The 26,860-nt window shown below is 40.9% G+C and overlaps 1 protein-coding gene across 1 annotated transcript; it reads right to left on the minus strand.

The window, feature by feature from the left end:
• Window positions 1–957: 957 nt before the first annotated feature.
• Window positions 958–26,436, minus strand: LOC139422961 (moesin). Its single transcript, XM_071174481.1, has 13 exons — window positions 25,909–26,436; window positions 12,484–12,567; window positions 8,919–9,014; window positions 7,805–8,079; window positions 7,579–7,662; window positions 7,089–7,235; window positions 6,820–6,916; window positions 6,220–6,383; window positions 5,687–5,817; window positions 5,244–5,404; window positions 4,930–5,022; window positions 2,363–2,593; window positions 958–2,167 (listed from the first exon to the last, which is right to left on the minus strand). The coding sequence occupies exons 1-13, from the start codon at window positions 25,918–25,920 to the stop codon at window positions 2,003–2,005; spliced, it is 1,740 nt and encodes a 579-aa protein (XP_071030582.1). The 5' UTR covers window positions 25,921–26,436; the 3' UTR covers window positions 958–2,002.
• Window positions 26,437–26,860: the final 424 nt, after the last annotated feature.

Genomic DNA, 26,860 nt, shown 5'->3' on the forward strand with positions numbered 1-26,860 from the left:
CCACACCCAGGGTTGTGCCATTCCCTATCGCCATAGTGGCCTCAAGCAAGGCATTTAACACATACACTACTACAAGGGTTATGCTGTAAGGGCTACTATGTGCTTCTCCCAACCTGTTGTGTTAATAGTGTGTCAGCAGGCTGTGTACTGTGAAGGTAAAAAATGAAAATGTTCTTTATACAAAGGTTTAATACAATGTCATTTGAGTTAACTTTTATTTTGAAAGCATCTTATGAATGATGAATGTGTTATGAAAGTTATGAATGATACAACACTCATAAAAGTGCTATGACCGGTTTCATAAATGTGTTATGTATACCCCCTTCATATCAAGTGTTACTGATTATATGCACATTTTTGCCCAGAGGGATCTCTTTGCGCGGCACTCTTTGGTTTGATACTTCATGTGCATGAGATATCTGGCCACTCCGGGGAAACGGAAGTGCTTGTTAATGATTAAAAATCATTACGTTGAACTGAACCGTCAAAGTTAAGTCATCCGTCAAATTGTTAACTGAAACCGGATTTGATTTCTGAGTTTAACATATTCAAGAAGTCTACATGCAAACAAGAGAAGATATTTCTGAAACCCTACCTTCGTATTGTGCTGAGAATAAACCACTTTCTGAAGAGTTTGAAATATATGTATTGGTCAACCAAGGACCTCTAGGGTCCTTGCAGGATACTGCACCTATTCCAATGGATTTCATATGAGATCAGACAGGAGATGGACTGGACCAGAAATCGTCCCAGTCATTTTTAACAAACCTGCCTATTTTTAATCGAGGCACGCATTATTAGCTAAATAACGGTACATTTGCGCAAAAACACCAATTTAGACATGCCCGCTTTGCTAAAGATGGACCTGCCCATCGGGCATTTACCCAAACTTACCTATGGCCAGGTAGTTTCTGAGCTCAAACAAAGATAAGAGAAACAGGAAAACAGAACACATAAAACAGTGTAGTTTCCACTTTTAATGACAGTTGAAATGAAGACTCAAGCAGCAAAGGTCTGCTGAAACATTCTGCAGATGACAAGGCACTGCCCAGTACTGTAAGAATTACAATATTCATCCTTGTTTTAATTCTGGCTGGTGGCTTCCAGTCATTCATATAATTTACTGAGAAAAGGCTAGAGGGACACTTACAATCCGTAAGACATCCATCTTTTTACACATAACTTGTTTTATTAAAAAATCCAAATGACAAAATAAATCTTTCGAGGCAGGTCTTCGAATCATATTGCTTCAAATGCCATATAATACAAGATTTAGCAAAAGATTGATATACAAAAAGAAACTCCTAATCATGGCAGCTACTAGTGTGCATGGCTATACATCATAGCAGATACACTTGGTCTATAAAGAGCCATTCAAATGGACTTAATCAAATCTTACGTAAAAGCAATACTGCTGGGGGTTTCCAAACAAAGATGTCCTTCTCTTAGAAAGACAACCATCTATTTAAATGCTTAAAATTAGAATTAAAAAATGCTAATTTAAATACAGTTTGATGTTCTCTTCATTTGCTGAAAATGCTTAACGGTCCACCTCAAAACAAACAGACCTGTTCTGAAACAATGACACCCAAATAGTGACCAACCATAATGTAATTCAAATTGCAGCTGTCCTGCATCGAGTTGTTATTTAGTTCGTTTTCAGTTTAAAACAGTGTGAGGAATGAATCAATTAAAAATAACTTGTAAAGGATAATCAATAAAACACCCTCCATCTATAATAAAATGGATCACTTTAAACTGTTCTATTAAATATCTCCCTTATTACCTGTTGCACTTATTTCATTACTTGTAATGTAATTTCTGCACCATTATTCAAATACATTGTGCTGTACTTTTTTGTTGTTGTTGCTCTTTGATATGTATACTGGTCTTGTTTGGGTAGAAGGCACTGTAGCTTGTGTAAGGCAGTGTCTGCAGTCTAGAATGAATGGACCAAGTATGGCACCGCTGTGGGGCCTATAGCAGTTGCAAACAAGATGCATCACATGCACTCAAACTCGTCTATACGCTGCTTGGTGTTGCCCGAACGAATCTGCCGGAGGGTCTTGTACTTGTCCCGTCCCGCTTTCACATTATCTGCGTGGATGATGTCATTTGCGGTTTTCTTGGTCTCATCCCGAGCGATGGCCAACTCCGAGCTCAAAGCCTGGTAGAGGAAACATAACATTACGGCCATGTCTCACTATGGCACACACAACAACACAGGTATAACATGATACATTTCTAAGCACCATTCTTGTGATCTCTACACTTTCATAAACAGTGATAGAACCATTATAAACATCTGTCTCCAGTGCTGGGTGGGATTTGATGTGGGCAGCAGCCACAGTCGGTCACTCACCTGCAGGTGTTGCTGTACACGCTCGTTCTTCTCGGCTTCGGTCATGCGCTCCTCCTCGCTGCGGTCTTTGTGGGAGACACCACCTGTGAACTCGGCGCTGGCCTGGTCGCTGGTCTCGTCGTTCTCGTCATGCTCGTTCTCGGCCTGCATAGGCTCCTGTATGTGGGACGCCATGATTTTGCTCTTCAGCTCCTCTTTGGTCTTCTCCAGGTCCTCCTGTACCATGCAGGCCTAAGGGGGGCAGCCACTCATGTTAATGACTCATGGTATGAACTGATTCAGGAGAAGGAATATCAATAGGTTATGTGATACATAAAAAACGGGTGAACTTCAGGTGAACTACAGTGTCAGCTATCAGGTTTAGCCGAGTTCAGTATAATATCCATAAAGGATTTTGTTTCACCATAGCACAGTGTTGGCCAGTGTTTCACCTGTCTGGTTCTGTTTTCCCCAGCAGAAGGAATACACTATATATAAAGAAGTATGTGGACACCCCTTCAAATTAGTGGATTCGGCTATTTCAGTGCACCTGTTGCTGACAGGTGTATAAAATTGAGCACACAGCCATGCAATCTCCACAGACAAACATTGGCAGCAGAATGGCCTTACTGAGTAGTTCAGTGACTTTCAACATGGCACCGTCATAGGATGCCACATTTCCAATAAGTGAGTTTGTTACATTTCTGCCCTGCTAGTGCTGCCCCGGTCAACTGTAAGTGCTGTTATTGTGAAGTGGAAGGGTCTAGGAGCAACAACGGCTCAGCTGCTAAGTGGTAGGCCACACAAGCTCACAGATCGGGACCTCCGAGGGCTGAAGCATGTAGAGTGTAAAAATCGTCTGTCCTCGATAAGAACACTCACTATCGAGTTCCAAACTGCCCCTGGAAGCAACGTCAGCATAATAACTGTTCTTCGGGAGCTTAATGAAATAGGTTTCCATACCCGAGCAGCCGAACACAAGCCTAAGCCTAATCACTATGTGCAATGCCAAAGCATTGGCTGGAGTGGTTTAATGCTTGCTGCCATTGGACTCTGGAGCAGTGGAAACGAGTTTTCTGGAGTGATTAATCACACTTCACCATCTGGCAGTCAGACAGACAAATCTGAGTTTGGCGGGTGCCAGGAGAACGCTACCTGCCCCAATACATAGTGCCAACTGTAAAGTTTGGTGGAGGAGGAATAATGGTCTGGGGCTGTTTTTCATGGTTTGGGCTAGGACCCTTAGTTCCAGTGAAGGGAAATCTTAACGCTACAGCATACAATTACATTCTAGACGATTCTGTGCTTCCAACTTTGTGGCAACAGTTTGGGGAATGACCTTTCCTGTTTCAGCATTACAATGCCCCCATGCACAAAGCGAGGTCCATACAGAAACGGTTTGTCGAGATCGATGTGGAAGAACTTGACTGACTTGCACAGAGCCCTGACCTCAACCCCAGTGAACACCTGTGGGATGAATTGGAACACCGACTGCGAGCCAGGCCTAATCGCCCAACATCAGTGCCCGACCTCACTAATGCTCTTATGGCAGAATGGAAGCAAGTCGCCGCAGCAATGATCCAACATCTAGTGGAAAGCCTTCCCAGAAGAGTGGAGGCTGTTATAGCAGCAAATGGAGGACCAACTACATATTAATAACCATGATTTTGGAATGAGATGTTCGACGAACAGATGTCCACATACTTTTGGTCATGTTGTGTATAATGACCTCTATAAGATTATACAGTTATACAGTCCAAAATATACATTAATATCCTGTGTGACAGTATGGTGCACCAATCAGCTCATAAATCTTTCAGATTAAAATGGAGGGGGGGGGGGGGGGGGTAGATCTAGACAGCACAATCACACAACATTTGGGACCTGCCATTTAGATTAGCATTCTTTCAAATGTGAAAATAGGTCAGATATAACAATGGGGTGAGATAAATCCTCCCAGGCAAACAGGATTTCCCTAGTGTAAAGACAGAGAGAAACCATCCCTTCCAGCCAGGCCCACAGCTTGAGTCACCATGCACACAGGGGGAGAGAAGAGGAGGGGCCCCTCCAATGGAGCAATTCCCTCCACCAGAGGGCTCAGACGCGCCAATAGCGTTTACTGGATGATTGTATTTAGCACCTTCTGAACAGTCTCATCCATGATGTAGAATCGTGTGATTTTTTGGGTCAGTCAGACGATTACAGCGGGTGGTCCCTTAAACACAGCACACTGAACAATCAGAGACAAACGCTAGATCCACATTCGGTGCTGTGCGCACACACTGCACCGATTGTCGTTCTGCTGTTTGTTTGCAGTTCGTTCGGCAAGGTGTGCTTTAAGGACCATCCCTGCCGGTGGGCGTCTCTGACTGCCGTCATTTTGCACTCATTTTGCAAATTACGACTGGCACTCTGTTCAGAGATGCTAGTACTCTCGGCTGACAAAAGCTACCAGTGTGTCCGTGCCTGAAGTATGGTCTGCATGGTGACATTGGATGTAGTTGTAGTTAATGACACATGGGGACTAAACCATTTGAGAAGGTGGGGGAGGTCAGAGTGAATGAGGAGAGCAGTAGCTAAGACCACACCTTCTGTTGCCACTGCGTTGCCTCATCCTCCTTCCTCTGCTTGGCGTCCTCCAGTAGGGAGATCTTTGAGGTAAGCTCAGCCAGTTCCGTGGCCTGTGAGAAAAATAGGTTATTTTCACTTTCTTTCTTAGCTATCATGATAATACATGTTTCTGTACAATACAAACAATTATTTATTTGTTTTATTCCAAAAAATGAACTACAGTAATTAACAATCATCACATTACTCAGTAGCTCATCACTCTGTAGCACAATGCTACATGCTGACACTGCGTGTGCTGTTGATGAATGTGTGTAATATGTGGGTAACTCGCCAAGTGTTCCTGGTTTTTCATCTGGTTCTCAGACTGCTGGAGCAGGGCAGTCTTGGCCTCCTCAGCCATCCTGCGCTCCTTCTCCAGACGCTCCGCCTCCTCCTGAGCACGCTTCCTCTCGTGCTCCAATTCCAGAGCCTTCCGCGTCTGTTCCTCCAACTCTGCACACACACAGTAATGATGATAATAGACAGAATGGACTACGTGTACTGTAGCTTTCATTAAGTCTCTCTTGTAAAATGGAATTTCTCTCAACAAGACTAACTTCCTTAAATAAAGGTTACATTAGATCTTACAGTGCTTTACAGTGTGTTGGTTGTATTTAGACAATAATCAATAATAAGCAATGAACAATCACTCTCTTATAAGACTCTAAGCTTTAAGATAAAATATAATAGGTTTTCTCTTATTTATTCATACTACAGCAATAGGGGGTTTCCAACCTTGCTGAGCTTTTTTAGTCTGTTCCTCAATCTGTTTCAGTTTCTCCATAAGATCCTCCTTCTCCTTTTCAATCTTTTCCTTTTCTTTTTCAGCAAGTTCTCTCTTCTTCTTTTCGTTCTCCAGCAGTGCCCTGGTGGACAGAGGCCGTAGAGTAAACAGGGAGATAGAAGGGAGGGAACATGGACAATTTCCTAACATTTTCAAGCCTTCTTTTTCAGACAATAGGCCAACCTAAACATTAGCTAAAGAGATCTGTCAATGTTCTGATGGCTACTGAAGTTAGAGGGACTTTAGTAAGAAGAAGTAATAATGTCTGGCCAGTGGCCACTATTTTCCACCCAAAACAGACTGCTGTGATTTTAATGTTAGAAATTATCAATTGATGCTCTTCATGTTCAGCTTTCTTTTTGAGCATTACTGTTGGGCAGATACAAGGATGATACAAAGACAGAGGCTGGAGTAACCACGGGTCTCTGAAGTCTTGAAATAGTCTTGTAAGCAGTAACTACAGTGCGGTGGTGGTGATACTGACCTCTCCATCTTCTTGTGGTTCTTCTCCTCTCTGGCCTGGGCCTTCATCTGCTGTACCTCAATGGTGTCTGGTTTGCGGCGACGCATATACAGCTCATGATTGCCCATGCAGAGTGCCAGGATGCGCTTGTTGATACGCAGTCGTGGAGCATAGAATACAAAGTCCTAGGAAAGAAAGTATGTGTGAGTACCAGTAATCTTAAAAAAAAAAAAATTATGGCAACAATAATAATTTCTCTCCCTAGTAAATACTTTATAACTTTATCAAATCAAAGTTTATACAGTTTAGCAGATGCAAGATTCATTTTCTACTTACCCAGAGTCAGATGAACTCATGGATACCATTTGTATGCCTCTGCATGCAGTAGAAAGGAAGTTAGAGGTAGTTTTGCATATGCTGGCATATCTGTAGACTTCCCGTTGTTGCGCTAACGCTAGTTAGCATTGGCTCGCTAAACTACCTCTAACTTCCTTCATACTGCACACATAGAAATAAAATGAGTATCCACGAGTTCATCTGACTCTGGGCGCATCTGACTCTGCCATAATCTCACAGTATTCCATTAACCATGAGTACAGAGAGGGCATTGGTGGTACATACTGGTGCTTTCTTGTCAATGGGTTTGATAACAAACTTCTTGTCATTGAAGGAAATATTCCTTATTTCACTCCATGGGAATCCAATTTTAGGTGTCATCCTGTTGAGGCAAAAATGTGATATCAACACATTGATATTTGCGTTTTCATTTACACTTTGTCACAATCATAAAACAACCATTGGACCAGAGTTTGTACGGCATATGTATAACAGCTTTCAGTCCCATATGTGTGAGTACCCCTGTTGAGTACATTTCTATATGAGTCACTCACTTATCATTCTGTTCGTAAATGTTGAGTCCCAGGGCGTCCACTCCTAACCATAGCTCTGATCCTTTCTTGTTCTTGATGCTGAAGTAGTTGACACCGTACATCTCCAGGTCCTGAGCAATCTTCAGGTACTCCATCATTGAGTCCTCTCTGTGTGGGTATAACAAAGCAAGTCATTAAGCACAGAAGGAACACAAGCTGTTAAGTTATTAAAATACTACCAGCAAGGTAGCTGCCAAAATAATTCTCAATAAGAGCTGATTGTCAAGATGCTTCAAAATCACAGCATATGCTTTCACATACTCAAGCTCTGAGTGCAAATCTATTCACTCTATGAGAGAAGCTAAAGCAATTTTCCACATGGTATGTTGTACTGTAAAGAGAGATATAGAACTTTCAATTGAAACCAACAGCTGCAGATTTTTTTTTAGGCCAGGAACAACAGAACTAGGAGGGGTAAGTAATGTGTGTGTCTGTGTGTGTGTTTCACTACCTGAGCATGCCCTTGTGTTCCTCATGCCACACCTGGATCCTCTCCTCCCACTGCTCCTTGTTGAGCTTGTGCTGGTCCAGGACTCTAAAAAGAGAACATTACATTACACCATAAAAACATGACACCATCAAAAACTGTAGGCCATCATAGACTGTTTACGGTAAAGAGAGTATGGAGGTCCAATCAAAAGGTGTTATGTAAACTCTAGAGATGGTGGAGGCCTTACCTCTGAGGCAGCAGTTTGTCACTGGACAGGTATCCTGTCGAGTGGATGTCCTTGTTGTAGTCAGCATACTTGGCCTGTACGGCGTAGGAGGCCAGCAGCACAGCAGTCTCCGGGGGGCAGTAAATGTCATCGTTGAGGATCCCCTCCTTCACCTGCAAGAAGAACAGCCTCTGGGTGGCCTCCTGGATCAGCTCCTCTGACACGTCCTCAGGGAAGAACTTTCCGCGGAACTTGAACAGTAGTGGGCTTTCCTTCCTCACATCCTGGGCAGTCACCTAGGGTCAGGGGTCATACAGCTGAGTGGAGGCACCAGGAGCAGTTTCTCTTTTACCTACACTCTTAGAATTAGTGGTGACTAGAGGATCCCCAGAGATCCTAAAGGAACCCCTGGAGTTCCTCAAAGAACCATTGCTAGTCAATGGTTCATATTTGCACCTTCGGTTAGTTGAGGGGTTCTTGGAGGAACCATTATGGATTCAATGTAGCAACAGGTTCCTGGATAAACCCTGGAGTGGAGGCGTGGCTTAGTAGGGGTGTGGCTTTAAGATATTTTTGGCTATCTGTTAGAATAAATGTCATTCCTGTTAATGTGATGACAATACAACAGAAAAGATTAAGGTTGAACACTGACAATTTTGTAGCTTCAATGAGGCTAACACAGATGTATGAGTTCCTTAAGAGCCTATGCAAATCTGAAAGTTGGAATAGTTTCCACTATATTACTGTATGTCAGCAATGTTCAGCAATGTTAATATCATTAATATTATATTAGAATATGTAATATGCATAAATATTCAAGGAACATTTTAATATGCAGTGTACAAACTTAAGACGATGAACAGGAATGACATTTAACCTAACGGGTGACCAAAAACAACTATCTGAAAGCAACGCCTACAATAAGCCACGCCTACAATCTGATAGGCTGCCACCTCTACAATATATTATCAAAAAGGTTCAGGTTCGACCTTTACACAGGGGTTCCTTTTTCAACTGGAAATGTTCCGCCGGAGTGGCAACCCAAAAAGTTTTTTCCGGGCACGTTTACTTTTAAGAGTGTAAGGTGGCATAGAAGCCTTGTTCACTATATCCTTGTTCAAATGGAGGCACTCACCTTCTTATTAAGCTTGAGCCAGGTTGAGAAACCTTTTGTATCCTGGTACTGCAGTCCGAAGAACCACACCTCCCGCAGTCCGATTGTCTTCACAACCTTAGAGCACAATTTTTTTTTAATGTAAGCTAGCTCTCAACAGGGGTTAATTATGTTAAATTGTCTGTGAAAACAGTGTCATGCGACATTCTTGTTTCATGTCAGGTTTTAATTTACTGTTGGTAATGGTGCATGATGGTTGAGTCATTAATTGAAAAGAATATGACAATCTAATAGTCTTTAGTTTAGTCTTTCTTTAGAGTTATATTAAAGCACTTTTACTGAAGTATGAATACAGAATCATCTTCGCTTAGTGCATAGATATTCTACTTATCTTTTACATTTTATATTTCATTTTCAGTTTCAAACTAACACTGTATCAAATAACCATTTCTAAGCTAAACCTAACGCCCAAAATAATACAGTTGGCAGCCATTTCCTAAGAGTAATTGCGTGGACCTACGTGTAGAAGAGCAGTTTCAACTTTATCAACATAACTTAACTCTTCATCTTCTACCCTAGACACTGGTACTCTTTTTTTGTTATATGAGTAGATCATCCCTCTCTCACACACACAAACAAACAGAGGCTTTAGATCCAATATGCTAACTTGTGAAAGGCACCCATTTTATGTATTACGACAATCATAACCACATTGAAATAAGAATTAAGTCACATATTAAACTTAGTGCTTTAGCATTGTTTCCCCATACGGCTCTCTTTCTGATTGCCTGAGTAAAAATAGAGGGGAAACTCTGTAATCTTATCTAATGGTTGTGGAGTGAGTCATCCAGTCCCCTGCCCAGAATGCCCACTACATCAAATGCCACTTAGAGGGGTCTGTGGCTGTCCTGACACAGATATGTCTGGACAGCAAAGTCCACATTAAGTTTAAAAATTCAGAATAATAAAAGTAATAGAAACAAATAAAAAATATATGTGTGATTATAAGCATTAAGTGAGATAGGGACAGCAGCCAAAATACAATTGGTGATGGAGTGACTCTGCTAAAACGATAGAGACGTAATCTTAAACCGGGCTGGCCTGCCATACAGCCATGGCAAGTTTGTGTCTAAGAGAGCCACTTTAACACTGGTGGGACCCAAACGGCTTGCCAAGCACAGCACCAACCTCTCCTCTCTCCTCTCCTCACACAGACAGGCAGCGTAGAACAGCTTGAGACGGCTAGGGACTGATGACCACTCAAGGAGGAGACACATCTGCTGTGTAAATAGCCTTGGGGAGGAGTTGGTGGGGGTGTTTCCCATATAGAAGACAGTGTTTAAACACACTACCACTGCCTGCAAATCATCCAGTTCTACACAGTCATCTGATTTGATTTAGCCGCCATTGAGTTGAGATGGGTTAGCTTAGGGTGGGTAGGGAGTTTAATGGCAAATCCAAAGCACCGCTACAACGTGTAATATTTTACAGCGAACACTGCAGCAGAAGCGAACGCGTTCCTCCACTACCCTTTCCTCCACGTGAGGCTACAATAAGTTGAGTTTCCCCAGGAGGCTGTGAAGCGCCAGGGGAAGCTGTGAAGCCAGCTGTAGCCTATTGCATGATTCTGTTTATGAGTTGGGTTATTACAAAATGTGAAACAATGCTGTGTATGTTAACTATTGCTTGATTGTGTTTATGAGTCTGTTATTAAATGTGTATGTTCACTGCTTTTCATTAAATCATGTACAGTACCAGTCAAAGTTCGGACACACCAACTCATTTAATGGTTTTTCTTTATTTTTACTATTTTCTACATTGTAGAATAATATTGAAGACATCAAAACTTTGAAATAACACATATGGAATCATGTAGTAACCAAAAATGTGTTAAACAAATCTAAATATATGTTGTATTTGAGATTATTCAAAGTAGCCACCCTTTGCCTTGATGACAGCGTTGCACACTCTTGGCATTCTCTCAACCAGATTCACCTGGAATGCTTTTCCAACAGTCTTGAAGGAATTCCCACATATGCTGAGCACTTGTTGGCTGCTTTTCCTTCAGTCTGCGGTCACTATCTCAATTGGGTTGAGATCAGGTGATTGTGGAGGCCAGGTCATCTGACGCAGCACTCTATCACTCTCCTTCTTGGTCAAATAGCCCGTACACAGCCTGGAGTTGTGTTGGTTCATTGTCCTGTTGAAAAACAAATGATAGTCCCACTAAGCGCAAACCAGGTGGGATGGCGTATCGCTGCAGAATGCTGTGGTAGGCATGCTGGTTAAGTGTGCCTTGAATTCTAAATAAATCACAGACAGTGTCACCAGCAAAGCACACCCACACCATCTCACCTCCTCCTCCATGCTTCTTGGTGGGAACCACACATGCGGAGATTATCCGTTCGCCTACTCTGCGTTCAAAAATCTCTCATTTGGACTCATCAGACAAAAGGACAGATTTCCACTGGTCTAATGTCCATTGCTCGTGTTTATTGGCCCAAGTAAGTCTCTTCTTCTTATTGCAGTATTCGACCATGAAGGCCTGATTCACGCAGTCTCCTCTGAACAGTTGATGTTGAGATGTGTCTGTCACTTGAACTCTGTGAAGCATTTATTTCGTCTGCAATCTGAGGTGCAGTTAACTTTAATTAACTTATCCTCTGCAGCAGAGGTAACTCTGGGTCTTCCTTTCCTGTGATGGTCCTCATGAGAGCCAGTTTCATCATAGTGCTTGAAGGTTTCTTTTTTGCATTTGAAGAAACTTTTCTGGATTGAATGACATTCATGTCATTTCTCTTTGCTTATTTGAGCTGTTCTTGACATAATACGGACTTGGTCTTTTACCAAACAGGGATATCTTCTGTATACCACCACTACCTTGTCACAACACAACTGATTGTTTCAAACGCATTAAGAAGGGAAGGAATTCCACAAATGAACTTGTAACAAAACACACCTGTTCATTGAATTAAATAAGAATTTGTTCTTAACTGACTTGCCTAGTAAAATAAAGGTTAAATTAAATTAAAAATGCATTCCTGGTGACTACCTCATGAAGCTCATTGAAAGAATGCTAAGAGTGTGCAAAGCTGTCATCAAGGCAAAGGGTGGCAACTTTGAAGAATCTCAAATCTAAAATATATTTTGATTTGTTTCACACTTTTTTGGTTACTACATGATCCCATATGGGTTATTTCATGGTTTTGATGTCTTCAGAATTATTCTACAATGTAAAAAATAGTAAACATAAAGAAAAACCCTGGGATGAGTAGGTGTCCAAACTTTTGACTGGTACTGTAGATATAAATACATATATAATAAAAATCTTCAGGAGCCCCCCAAAAATGTTTTGCTCTCGGGTCTATGCCATAGCGAACAGCTTGACTCAATGAGAAGAACAGCGAGAGAGTGAGAGTTCCTAGAAAAATAAACCATTCACTCCAGTCCCACAACTGGGCTTCCATTCCCCAACTTTCAATTTAGACTGATTAGCATTAGAAGAAAAGCACCACAAGAACATGTCATTTGCCACTGAGGAGGCAAAACCGTTAGCATGTTTCAGCAGAGCAAGCATTGTTCTTACCTGGTCGAAGAGTTGCTTTCCCGTTGTGTTGGGCTGGATGGCAAACTCCAACTCTGCATCCATCGTGGTAACTCGCACACTAATCTGTTGATGAAACCAAAATTAGTTAGTACGCTGTTACTGACAACCAGTGAATTCCATTTAAAAAAAGTTACATGACAACCAGTGAATTCCATTTTAAAAAAGGTACATGTGTCGTCGGTGTACCTAATTTACAACAAATGTGATTATCGAGTTAGATGCCTCTGAGAATTCGAGATTGAGAATCAATAGCATGTTGGAGCAGACTACATTGATTAGAGACTGTTAGAGTTACTTACTTATGATTTATGCTAATAAATATATACATGTATGTACATTTATATGCAAAATTTCGTTTTGGGATTGATCAAAGGGGAATAGGTCTCATAAGCATTAGAATGAACCCTCATTCTATGACCGGAGGCAGTAGAGTTTCACAGCAGGGTAGGAGTGCACCTACATGACAACTTGGGCCAGGCATATGAGCACACTAACTTGTCAAAATCTTTATTTTATTAAACATTTTGGCAGTGTAATTTATAATTGTCTACATCTCATGAAATATTTATGGTTATAGCAGGGTGGACACACATACTTTCAGAAAAAAATGGTGCTTATGTGGGTTGTCAGATATGTTTAATCCAAAATGTCAGTGGTTTGTAAACTGATAACTACTGAACATATTACCAAAGAGCAGGCAGCAAAGGCATCATAGTACGTTAGGTTCCAAATACTGCTTTCATCAGGCGGTAAGCAAAAGTCATAATACAACAATTTAGGCTGACATTCATCTAGTTTTTCTAGACAGTTGGGTTGCTTCCGGCAATGTTCCAATGCTCCAGTGCCATTGCCTAGCTTACATTGTTCCCAGGTCTGGGATATCTGAGACTAACACTCAACCATTACTTTTTTCAAAGCAGTGTGAAAAATGTTTGTCTTTATTTGAGAGCTGTTGCATGTCCATACTACTTTATTAAATTTTCTTTGGGTATACTCCTTTGAGACGTAATATGCATGTTCATTTCAACTCCCTTACTCACTAGAGAGGGGAGGGTGGGGCAGACAATTACAATGTTTCAAAGATGTGCAATGTGGGAGAGAGGCCATTTTCCGTGCCTGGTACAGATGATTGCACAAGGGGAGGTGCTAGACTAAAAATGATTGATCAGCCTCAAACCCTGGAAAAAACAATTGCAGGAAACCCGCTGAGGGAGACAGTGCACCAATTCCTGCCACAATGAGGTATTATTAGCTTATATTGGAAAAAGAGGCACACTGACTTCACAGAAACCAAAGGGGAAATAAATATTTTTATCTCAATGATGCGATAAAACCTGTCCACTACACTAACAGAATTTTAAACAGAATTTAATCGGAGTAGATTTGACACAGAAATAAAAACTTCCTACAGTTACTATACTAATACTGTGTCAAATTAAATAGTTTTGCATCTGGCAATAGTGATGAGTATATCTCTCTAAATGTAGCAGAAATACTTTGGGGGTTTTAGCATGCTAAGTGAACATGTTGTCCCCCAGCTCACTCTCTCTCTCTACCGAGCTGCTTCACTACAGGAAGTAACCACATCCTCTGGTAGCTGGGCCTCGCAAAGCGAGGGTGGCCCGCCCAACATGGAGCTCACTGACATTACATCCTGTAATGCATCACATTGCTGCTTGCCTGCCTTTCTCTCAGAGTTATCGTGTGCTCAGTGATTGCACCAGCACAATTTCTCTTTTTGATTTCTTAACATCCATACACACGTGCATGCAAAAAGGACTTGTAGCTCTCTAACGCACTGTTTTGCCCTCATATGACATTTACTGTAGGCCTATGCGTAATTATCATAAAAAGTTGCTCTTAGACTGTTCTAGTGACACGATGATAACGTGATCATTTTGTAATTGCAAGTTCTGCCATTTTTGTAATTACAAAAGTGGAATTAGGAAAAGTGGCCTTATTTCTAGAATGATTTATATAACAGCAGGCATACAAAACCTGATGAGCTAGCCATCATGGATACCTCAGTCTTTAGACCACAACATCATGGCCCAACACTCACAGCAGTTTTACAGCCAGTATGAATTAGAAACAAATGGAATATGCCCATAAAAGGAATGCAACAAAATGAGTGTATGCTGCCTGCCTCGTGGTATACAAGCTTCCTCCTGCTGTGCACCCTAAACATATTTCCATCCCACGCTGTGAGTGATTAATAAAGCTATATTGACATGGCTCCATGTTCAGTCCTCTCAGAGATGACATGAGTGTGTGTGTGTGGGGGGGGGGGGGGGAATAACTGAGCAGGGCTGAGGCCCACGCCTGAGCTGAGCCACAATGGCATGCTTTATTTCCCAGCTGTGTGGCTGATTAGGGCTGCGTTCTTTCCCCTTTGTGTCAGCAGGCCCCATTTGCTGGTCAGTCCACTTGTCACCCTGCCACTTCCTGTCATCACCGGCAGCACAGAGCAGACTGGAGTGGCTGGACTGATGCGGCCCACAGAGTAGAGGGCTGTAGAGTAGAGCTGTGACTGGACCGAGGCCTGTAGGAGCTAACTACTATGAACATTAACCTCATTTAGGCTTCACAAATGACCCAGACACATCCAGCCATCTACAAGTAATTAGTACAAACATTTAACATGGTTGGTTCTCAAACAAATTCTATGCCACTCAACAGTGCATAGTTGAGTTCCTTGTTTTCTTAAAATGTATGACTAAACAAGATCTGAACACATCTCAAAGGTGTTATCTAATGTTGTAGGGGAGAGATTAATAAATCAACTTTTTATTTCACACAAAATGAAGGCCCAGTTTTCTAGGGAGTGGTAGGCTGAATGTTTCATTTCCTCTTTCCATGTTCCGGCAACTTCTACCAGTGAAATTAAGCTTTATGTGCACTTGCAGGCTATACCAATAACTTATGTTTGTAAACAAGTTAGGGCCTATATCTGTCCATTGCCATTGTCACGTTTCCCAATAACCAACCAAAATCGTTGCTCAACATAAAAAGGTAACTAACAAATGAGTCACTGACAAACAAAACAAAACCAGGTGGGGGTTTAAAATAGGTTCTGAAAGGCATCCACTGAATGCTGACCAATCAACCTCGACTAGGGTCTTAAATATACACCCACAATGGACGCTCCCGTAGATTTGCTTGATAAACTAAAGGAAAAGAACACACGGCAACTTAGGTTAGGGAGTGAAAATAAACATCAATCAAACCAAATGGCAAAAAAAAAAAAGATGTCGCATTAAACTTGAAGCAGGAGTGTTAAACAGCAGTCTAGCTTTTCCAACATCTCTCGTGCCAACTGGAACACTGGCTTTGCCGCTTTTAAATATCACCTGTGCCAGCAGGTGATTAACGAGGTGCAACACATCCTGACCAACAAGGATGATTCCAATCAGGGCAAGCCACAAACTCGAAGTCGAAATCCCAAAGCCTATAACATCTTCCCCCTTAAGACAACAGAAAAAAACTCCCATTTCACAACAAGATCGCCTTCTCTAATATAAACCCGGTATTTGCTGCCAGTCTATTGTACAAGACAAAACAGGCACAAAAAAATGCTATATTATATTTTTCATGTTTGTAAATATATATATATCCAGTGCCTTGCGAAAGTATTCGGCCCCCTTGAACTTTGCGACCTTTTGCCACATTTCAGGCTTCAAACATAAAGATATAAAACTGTATTTTTTTGTGAAGAATCAACAACAAGTGGGACACAATCATGAAGTGGAACGACATTTATTGGATATTTCAAACTTTTTTAACAAATGAAAAACTGAAAAATTGGGCGTGCAAAATTATTCAGCCCCTTTACTTTCAGTGCAGCAAACTCTCTCCAGAAGTTCAGTGAGGATCTCTGAATGATCCAATGTTGACCTAAATGACTAATGATGATAAATACAATCCACCTGTGTGTAATCAAGTCTCCGTATAAATGCACCTGCACTGTGATAGTCTCAGAGGTCCGTTAAAAGCGCAGAGAGCATCATGAAGAACAAGGAACACACCAGGCAGGTCTGAGATACTGTTGTGAAGAAGTTTAAAGCCGGATTTGGATACAAAAAGATTTCCCAAGCTTTAAACATCCCAAGGAGCACTGTGCAAGCGATAATATTGAAATGGAAGGAGTATCAGACCACTGCAAATCTACCAAGACCTGGCCGTCCCTCTAAACTTTCAGCTCATACAAGGAGAAGACTGATCAGAGATGCAGCCAAGAGGCCCATGATCACTCTGGATGAACTGCAGAGATCTACAGCTGAGGTGGGAGACTCTGTCCATAGGACAACAATCAGTCGGATATTGCACAAATCTGGCCTTTATGGAAGAGTGGCAAGAAGAAAGCCATTTCTTAAAGATATCCATAAAAAGTGTTGTTTAAAGTTTGCCACAAGCCACCTGGGAGACACACCAAACAGGTGGAAGAAGGTGCTCTGGTCAGATGAAACCAAAATTGAACTTTTTGGCAACAATGCAAAACGTTATGTTTGGCGTAAAAGCAACACAGCAGAACACACCATCCCCACTGTCAAACATGGTGGTGGCAGCATCTTGGTTTGGGCCTGCTTTTCTTCAGCAGGGACAGGGAAGATGGTTACAATTGATGGGAAGATGAATGGAGCCAAATACAGGACCATTCTGGAAGAAAACCTGATGGAGTCTGCAAAAGACCTGAGACTGGGACGGAGATTTGTCTTCCAACAAGACAATGATCCAAAACATAAAGCAAAATCTACAATGGAATGGTTCAAAAATAAACATATCCAGGTGTTAGAATGGCCAAGTCAAAGTCCAGACCTGAATCCAATCGAGAATCTGTGGAAAGAACTGAAAACTGCTGTTCACAAATGCTCTCCATCCAACCTCACTGAGCTCGAGCTGTTTTGCAAGGAGGAATGGGAAAAAATGTCAGTCTCTCGATGTGCAAAACTGATAGAGACATACCCCAAGTGACTTACAGCTGTAATCGCAGCAAAAGGTGGCGCTACAAAGTATTAACTTAAGGGGGCTGAATAATTTTGCACGCCCAATTTTTCAGTTTTTGATTTGTTAAAAAAGTTTGAAATATCCAATAAATGTCGTTCCACTTCATGATTGTGTCCCACTTGTTGTTGATTCTTCACAAAAAAATACAGTTTTATATCTTTATGTTTGAAGCCTGAAATGTGGCAAAAGGTTGCAAAGTTCAAGGGGGCCGAATACTTTCGCAAGGCACTGTATATATATAATAGCTCCCTAAAACTCAAAAGTTTTGAGAACAGAGGGAAAATCTCAATCTGTGTACCTTCCTAGTACTCATCCCATTGGGACAAGCCCAACCAAAACAAAAATAATACAGCAAAACGTGTAGTCAAAACAAAAGCCAGGATACACATTGGCTAAACACAAAACAAAACTTATTATCTGCCAAACCTTGAAAAACAAAATCGACAACAAAGTTGTCCTTACTACGCATTTCAAGGGGAAACTCCCACAATATCCGTAGTAAATTTCCTCTCAGGATTTTCATAATTTCAATTGCCTCAGGGAAACGAGTGGCAGAACACATAACGGTTACAAGAAAATGGTGACCACTCTTTGTTTTTGGCAAAGGACCAACACCGTCCACCAGAACCCTGCTGAAGGTTAATCAAAAGCAGGAATAGGCTGCAAAGATGCAACTGGCACCTTTGCAGCTTACAGTTTGGTTTGGTTTGCCTGTGAGCTGGCAAATGTGACAAGATTTACAATAAGCCACAACATCCCATTTCAGATCAGAAGAAGTTACACAAGATACGGTCATACATCTTGTTGACCCCAAGATGGCCTGCCATACTACCACCGTCAGCCAACCTCAGTATTTCTTGTCGACAATTTGAAATACACTGAGCCAATCGCCTTGCCCGGTTTTGGCGTGGGAATGCCATTTTCTCATCAGAATACCATCTCTGTCAAAGTAACCCACACGAACTTCATCAAACTCCTCCTCTGGACGTATCTCAGCAAAAAAAGGAGAGAGGAAAACATCTTTACTATATTCAGCAATCAGCTGCTTCCTAGACATCGAAGTGTCAACTGTATGGACCCTCTCTCTTTCAGAGATCCTACAAACTTGCTCAACTTTAGGGTTTTCAAAGGAGAGGTCAGATCAGGAGGTATAGCGAAATCAGGACCACACATAAACGTCTCAGACAGATCAAACATGGTGGGATCACTGACATCCTCCTGAACACTAGACTTGCTCTTGGCAATCTTGTTTGACATAACACATATAACCGCACATGCTGGAAACACTCTAGGGTACATTTCTGATAACCCATCAAGTTCCTCTACACTTGGTTCCTTCATAAATAACAGGATTTATTAGCCACTTTAAACAATACCACTTAATATAATGTTTACATACCCTACATTACTCATCTCGTATGTATTTCTATATACTGTACTCCATATCATCTAATGCAGCTTTATGTAATACATGTAATACTAGCCACTTTAAACTATGCCACTTTGTTTACATACCCCACATTACTCATCTCATATACTATACTCGATACCATCTACCGCATCTTGCCTATGCCGTTCTGTACCATCACTCATTCATATATCTTTATGTACATATTCTTTATCCCTTTACACTTGTGTGTATAAGGTAGTAGTTTTGGAATTGTTAGGTTAGATTACTCGTTGGTTCTTACTGCATTGCGGAACTAGAAGCACAAGCATTTCGCTACACTCACATTAACATCTGCTAACCATGTGTATGTGACAAATAACATTTGATTTGATTTGGATTTGGCACAACCTTCCCTCCAGCCAAATCGTTGCCCAAAATGAAAGAGACCCTCTTCACCAGTATGCTAGGCCTCACTCCAACGATAACGGACCCAGTAACAAGAACAGACTCGAGTTCCACATTATACAAAGGAACTTCCATGCAACCCATCTTCATGCCTTGAACGAACACACTGTAACAAGTTGCTCAAGTGTCAGACAAAGGCAACACACCCAAATATAAAAGGTTGGACTGCCCCAGTGTCTCGCAGAAGACGGGCTGCCCAACCTTTTATTTTGGAGGGTGTTTTGTCTTTGTCTGACACTTCAGCAACTGGTTACACATACAGTATGATCCAAAACCTTGTTTAGGCGATAAACCAGTCCCAGCCAGAGACCTAACGGGCTGGAGTGATCCCACAAAAATAAACAGTTTCTCTCTCATTTTTCTGTTTCAACTTAGGACACAGAGACAATGTGTCCTTTGTCACGGCAGTAGTGACAAACTGGCAGATACAAAGCACAAGTTTTCTGCCTTGTCTTTGGGCACTGCAGAAAATACTTAAACCTCACAGAGGGAGGTGACTTCTGTAGATTGCTTTTTGTGTAAGAATAACTACTGGGCGCTTTGTTTGTGAAGGTAGTTTTATGTGTCAACACAAACTCATCTGCAAGGACTGCATCTTTCTCAAGAGTGAGATCCTTGTGCTCATAAATGTAGGTAGCAACCCTTTCGTGAAGGCAATTCTTGAACTACTTGAGTGGTAGGAGTGCCTTTAACTCTTGAAGGACCTTGACCTCTTGAGAACGACACCACTGATCAAAAAGACATGCTGGTTCCCTTGAGAATTAAACATGGCTTTTTAATGTCTATCGTAATTTACTGATCTGTTGTCTGTATGCCTCTGGGACCAACTCATAAGCCAGAAGGATAGCAGCTTTAACAGTGTCATAATCTGAACTCTGATCAAGAGATAAAGCACCGTACACTTTCAGAGATTTCCCCACAAAAACACTTTGTAGAGGAGGACCAGATATTGCGCTGCCATTCTAGCGACGTGGCATTCCACTCATAGTAGAATATACCTCCACCTCCTTTTCCTTGAAAGGCGGTACAAGCTGACCAAGATCAAACTCTGTTGAGGGTGGAGGATCATGGCCTGACTTGATTGTGAGAGCATCCACTTCTGGTGCTGCTTTGGTGGCCAACAGTTCTATCTGTTTTAACTGAATGGTGTGCTCGAACTCTAATCTCTGTTGCTTCAATCTTGCCTTTAGTTCTACCTCTCACAGTTGCACCTCTATGGGGTGTATTCCACCATCCGTAGGACCCTTCTCATCATCCTCCCTCTCCACGAGGATTTCCTCTTTCACTAAAACAGTAGTGATTAACTCTTTGACTAGTGCTTTTGAATCGGCAATTGCCACTGTCACATAATGCTTTGCAATGATGAGCAGATTCCCCTTTGTACATTTTATCCAGTACCTCCCAAGTAGGGTTCCCCACAAATGCTTGCAAATAAAAGTCCATATTTATTTTTATTTACAGTATGAGTTTTTATGCAACTTCCCACTGATTTCACCAATTTTATAACCCATCTGAGTGGTTGTCAGTGACAAACCTTACAACAAAAGTGCATTTTGAAAACTCAAATATCTGGGCACAGTAACACTTCAGAGGTGATTGGAGTGACTACCATACTCATAGGAAACAATGATCCTTCCTGGCTGAGCCCCCATTTTGTTAAGTTCCCCAATAACCAACAAAAATCATCGCTCAACATGAAAAGGGAACTAACAAATGAATCACTCACAAACAAACCGAAACCAAGTGGGGTTTTAAAATGGATTCTGAAAGGCATTCATGGGGGTACCTACTGAATGCTGGCCAAGCAAACTCGAGTCTTAACACACACCCACCATGGACAACCACTAGATTTGCCTCATGCCAACTGGCACATAGGCTCAGCACAGGTAAAACTTAAACATGTTTAACAAGGCAACAGGTGCAACTCATCCAATCTGGGAAAGCCACACCCAAACAGAACCAACCTCAAAAATGAAGTAGATAAAAACCCCAAAGCCTTTAACACCCTAGCTATTCCTTTTATGGTTTACTCTAACTATGAACTAAGCCACACCACAAATGTGAGTTGAATCTAACTGCAGTGGCTGTGAGTTGAATCTAATTTCAGTGACTAAGATTTGTTAAATTACACTAATTTACAAGATCCAGTAAGACATTGAGAGTAGATTTGCATGTAAGTCCCACATTGTGCCTCTGTCACCATGTTAAACATATATTTGCATCACTGTTTTGATGAATCCCCTAAATCAATGGTTCCCAAACAGGGGTACTAAGACCCATGGGGTTATTTGGCCTATCTACAGAAGGTACTTGAGAAGACTCGTGACCATAGGCTTACTGGTAAAATGCACATGAGGGGGTACTTCAGGCAGACCAAAGTGTTGTTGCTGGTACAGTAACTGAAAAAGGTTGGGAACCACTGCCCTAAATCATACCACTTTTATATTTTCTCTAAACACTATACTTTATTTTCCCAGTCAACCAAACAAACTGCTTAACATGACATAGCCTACTGATTAGATATTATTTTGTTGTGTAGTTCAGGCCTACAGGTCCTTGGCTACCAGTCAAGGGTTGTTAAGAAGAGCCTTTCCTGGGTAAAAATAGTTCATCTCACACAGGAAAAAAATAACTACGAATGGGCAGTTCTGCCTGGTAAGGGTGTGTATCGCATGGCTAGAGCTCAGAACACTTCTCACACATTAGTATTAGAACAGCAGCAAAACATCACTCTCAGTAACAGGACCAATGATAGTTTTGTGGCTGATTCCTCACAAAACATGAACAAATCTGACTATTTACACTAATCGTATTATTGTGTACATACAATGCCGGCGGTGTTACTATTGGTCAGTCATCGGGATCAGCTCATAACACCAGCCGCACTACACGATGAAGCCAAAAAGTTTACGACCGCATGTAGAGACACTTAAATCGGCAGGCCTAGACCATGCCACACTGAACGAGCGAAGACATCCGACAATTGTTTCCGACATAAGAATTTGCCCACGCCGTGGAAATTTTGTCTGGGACAGCAAAATCGTGGCATAAGACGGCTAAAATTGTACAGTCTACAAAGGCCTTTACCCAGGCCTCCTTTAAGACTCTATAATGTTTAATTTGTATGTGCTACAAAATCACGATGTTAATGTTTCCATTCTGTCTTGGGAACATTCAATGCCTTTTCTGTCTTGTAAAGGGCGTTGGGTCATACTGAGGAGCAAACAAAGCTACAACAAATCTTAGCTATAGACTGTATTTCAGTAAAGTACGCAAATTATTATAAACTGGGACACCAATCACTGGGAAAAAAGGAAGTGACATTTTCCACTTTCCAAATTCTCTTTCCAAAATGTTGGAATGTCTCCTTCAACTGCATCCCCTCAAGACATCTGATTGAAATACACTTTGAAAGGGATTTAAAAATCATAAATATGTGGAAATCAGGAACTGATGGATAATTCTTATACTATGTTGTTAGATTGTTGATCACACATACTTTTATCAGTTTTGGAGGTGAATGTTAACCATTCACAAACATATTCACATACACAAATGGAATACAATCAATTAGAAAAGTATTCATAGTATGTTTTTAGGTCAAAATCATGAACAGGAAGATTAGAGCCACAGGCACTAATGAAGAACTAAAAGCTCTCTCTGGGTTTAATTCTGAGAATGAGGTTAGCCTCAAACAGCTAATGCTACTCTCCGTAGAGCCAAAATGTTATAAACTTCCACTATAGACAGTTTTTCAGAATCAATATAAGAATTTCAATTATGTTGATATTTGTTCAGATTGAATGTGATTGCGAGTCTTATATTAGTTTCAAGTTAGTTATGACTTGCCCTTTTTCAAATCAGGTTCATGAATCACAGATAATGCAAGGTCCTTTGTAATTCAAACACCTTAAAGCAACCACTTATCAGTACAAATTGATATGGTCGTTATCACAATCATTACTGTTCACTTACCAACGTAGTAATAGTGCAGTGATTTATGTTAACCTAGGTTGAGATCCTATGTAAAAAAAATAATAAAGTTCTGTTTTTAACAAACCTCATCTAAATCAACTCAAAAACACACCAAAAACAACAAAAGACAACTCACTGGTTGGTTTTCTGCAGCCAGAGAGATGTTTCAGAGCTGCTGCACAGTTACCCTCCATTTACGGGCTGAAGCCCCCAAAGGTTCGGATCATTTCTGCCTTTCATACACTCTACCACCGGTAGCTTAGTTTATTACAAATTGTTAATCTCAGCTCTGCTATGTGCGTTTACAGAGCTGCTTAATCCCCTTCTTACATACCACTGGACTTTCCTCTTCACTTGGTTCTGTTATTTGTTGTTTGTGAAGAACTAAGGCTTTTCAACTAACAGAAGTATACTCATGCAAATATAGTATTTCACTTCACTGGACAGTAGTAAGTAGAAATTGCTGTTGATTAGAATATCGTAGTTCTGAAGGAAAGCAACATCACTGAGTAACACATTTATTAGTGATGTGTAGAGTTCTAGAGTCTAAAGGTACATCTGAAATAAAATTAACCAGACTGCAAGTACCTTTTTAGTGATGAGAGGGTCTTATGAATATAATCAAATTGATTGATGTAAAATAGCATATCATAACATATGTATTATGACATTATCTGGGAAATGAGACAGGAGTCAATTTGGTGTGTGACATGGGGTGGCCTGTAGAAGTGCTTAAAAACCTAAATGGTGAAACACTGGCTGAGGAACGTGCAATTGCGCAAGACGGAGAAGGGGGAGTCTGTGCTGTGAAACACCAAATAAGGCTTTCAGTGGCAGCGTCAAGAGACTGCAGGCCAGGAAATGGCTCAAAAGTAACTGACGCAATCTTAGAAACCTTGAGTCACTAGATTACAGTTCCTTGGGAAGCTGTAAAATTGCCAAAAGAAGCACAGCCAAAGCCTACACTAATGGTAGGGGGACACATGGATGACTGCTGTGAAAAGACATGTTAATACATAAATACAGATTAAAATAAATACAACTATAATCTTCTCATGCGTTCACAATTGATTCTTAAAAGCTAAATGTCACAATACTGCACATTATTTTACTGTCATTACCTGGGGTGCATTTGATCACAGTGACTGATTAAGCAAAACATATTTTTCAAATCCTCATGTCTGACATCCTGACCTAAAATATGATGCTATACAGAGTGTTTTATTCATTGTTCCTAATTTGGAGTAAATACTTGATTAAGATAACGTAACAATCAAATAAATTACAAATGCAATGCTATTTAACATCAATAGAACTGATCCAGTGGATTCTACATTCAACTAAATTTCCCTGGGCCGGGCTCTATATTGGGCGGCAGGTAACCTAGTGGTTAGAGCTTTCAACTATTAGAAACCAGAAGGTTGCCAGATCGAATCCCGGAGGTGACAGGGTAAAAAAAAAAATAGCCCTGTCCCTGAACTAGGCTGTCATTGAAAATAAGAATGTGTTATTTTAACTGACTTGCCTAGGTAAATAAAGGTAAAATATAATAAATATAGCAAATATCTAAATCACGCAGGCCTGGTAATCTTCTAGGCTAAGGTTTGCCATAGATCAAACTTTAAAAACCTACATTTCTAGATACTGTACCTCCTAGAATATCCTATACTTTGATAGAGCACAATGCAAGTGATCTAACCTCCATCACTCAATAGCAGGCCTATAGGACAGGATAACATGGGAGTCCACTGTTGAAGAGTGCATAGGCTAGCTATTGTACTACGGGGTACCACAAAGACAAACACAACGTCATCGAATGGGCCATGGGAACCTCCGGTAGGCCTACAGCAAACAAAATCAACACTAATAGGCCACATTGATATGAATTGGGCCCGGTGACGCGTTAATGTTGTCTAGAGACTACATTTGAACAACATTTAAAATGTCTGACATAATTATTCATGAATATGGATCGAGTTGATATGAACCCAACGCTGGTCTATTCAACTTCTTGAACGTTCATTCAAAAGCCAATCACGTTCCGAGGAACGGGGGATTGCCGATGGCGCATAGCTTGACACAAAATAACGGTTCATAGGATAGACACAAACCTAGGGTAGCCTAACAAAAAAGAACGTTGGGCAACATTGTATCAATTCCTTGTAATTCGCAATAAAAACAAGTTTAGGGGATGCTGGAGAAAAAAATATAGGCTACAGCGTCCTGCCCTATATGAAATACATGTTTTAAAATACACTTTTCATTCATTTGAGGGGCGCTAAACCTTTTCTGAACCTATATGGCTCTACATAGGCTATACAACGTCAGACACATTCAGTAGTCCAATTGAGTTAAATCTGCCAAATATATGCTTTCGAAGAATTATAGGATATCAATTCAAACATTTGACTTTATGGCCTGTTATGGGCTAAATTATCTTTCTCGACCAAACAAGACAACAAGTTGGAAAGCTACATTTTGACCAGAGATAGCGTTTTATATAATGTCTTATTTCTATGTAAACGTCAGTGTTTTAAAGCTGGTCCCACACACGAATAAAGGCTACTCACCGTCTTCGGCATTTTCGCAGTTATCTGTCCTTGGTCACTGATGTCAGGAATTGGATGGTAGCAACAATGGAGTCAACAAAAACTTGTGTCCATTAGATAAAGTGCACAATCTGAAAATCGTCCGTCAAGTTCAGTTAAACTTTGATTTCAAACTTTTCAAACTGCTCGTATTTTCCTATTTTCTTTGTATCGCCTCAAAGTGGTGATCCAGAGCTTAATTTCCTGCTAACGGCACGGTGACTGAAAAACCACACCCAGCCCAATGAAGACATACTAAAATGAGTTTTTCAGCAGACTCCGCCTGTATTCTCAATGACCCGTTATTCCTTTGTCAAGCTCCAGTTGAACGTGAGCAGCTAAACTAAATTCCTGGACTTTAAATTTAAGCCCGGATACCCCACAAGATTCCGATATAAGTAATTTCCCGCATACCATAAGTATATAGCTAGCGACATTTGATTTTACTCCAGTTTTTCAATCTAAGATATAATACCATTTTGAGGGTAACACACTGTTTGGGACAGGCGCACCGGATAGGGTGGTTAGGCATATTTGATTAAAACAATTGCCATTGCATATTATTTTCAACAAACACCTAGTCAGAACTATATTTTATAGGCTAATGGATCGAATAAATATAAAGCAGATTTATTTTCCCAATCAATTATTGAACCTCAGACGAGTTTTTTCTAATGACACGGTCTGACACCCCCATATGACACAACTTCCAATCAATACAATAATCACCATTTCATATGATGTGCATTTTGTGTACGCAAATGCATCATTGATATCCATTCAAAAGGAATCCAGACAGAAATAGCCTCATTCCACTTCCCCTGACCCATGGACAACCTATTGTATATGGACAGCTACTGAAATAATTACAGAAATGGGATAGGCCAAGGTCTACTATAAAGGCCTGTCACGATGCATACAAATATAAGCCATA

The sequence above is a fragment of the Oncorhynchus clarkii genome, chromosome 12, assembly GCF_045791955.1.
Source record: "Oncorhynchus clarkii lewisi isolate Uvic-CL-2024 chromosome 12, UVic_Ocla_1.0, whole genome shotgun sequence".
NCBI lineage: Eukaryota > Metazoa > Chordata > Actinopteri > Salmoniformes > Salmonidae > Oncorhynchus > Oncorhynchus clarkii.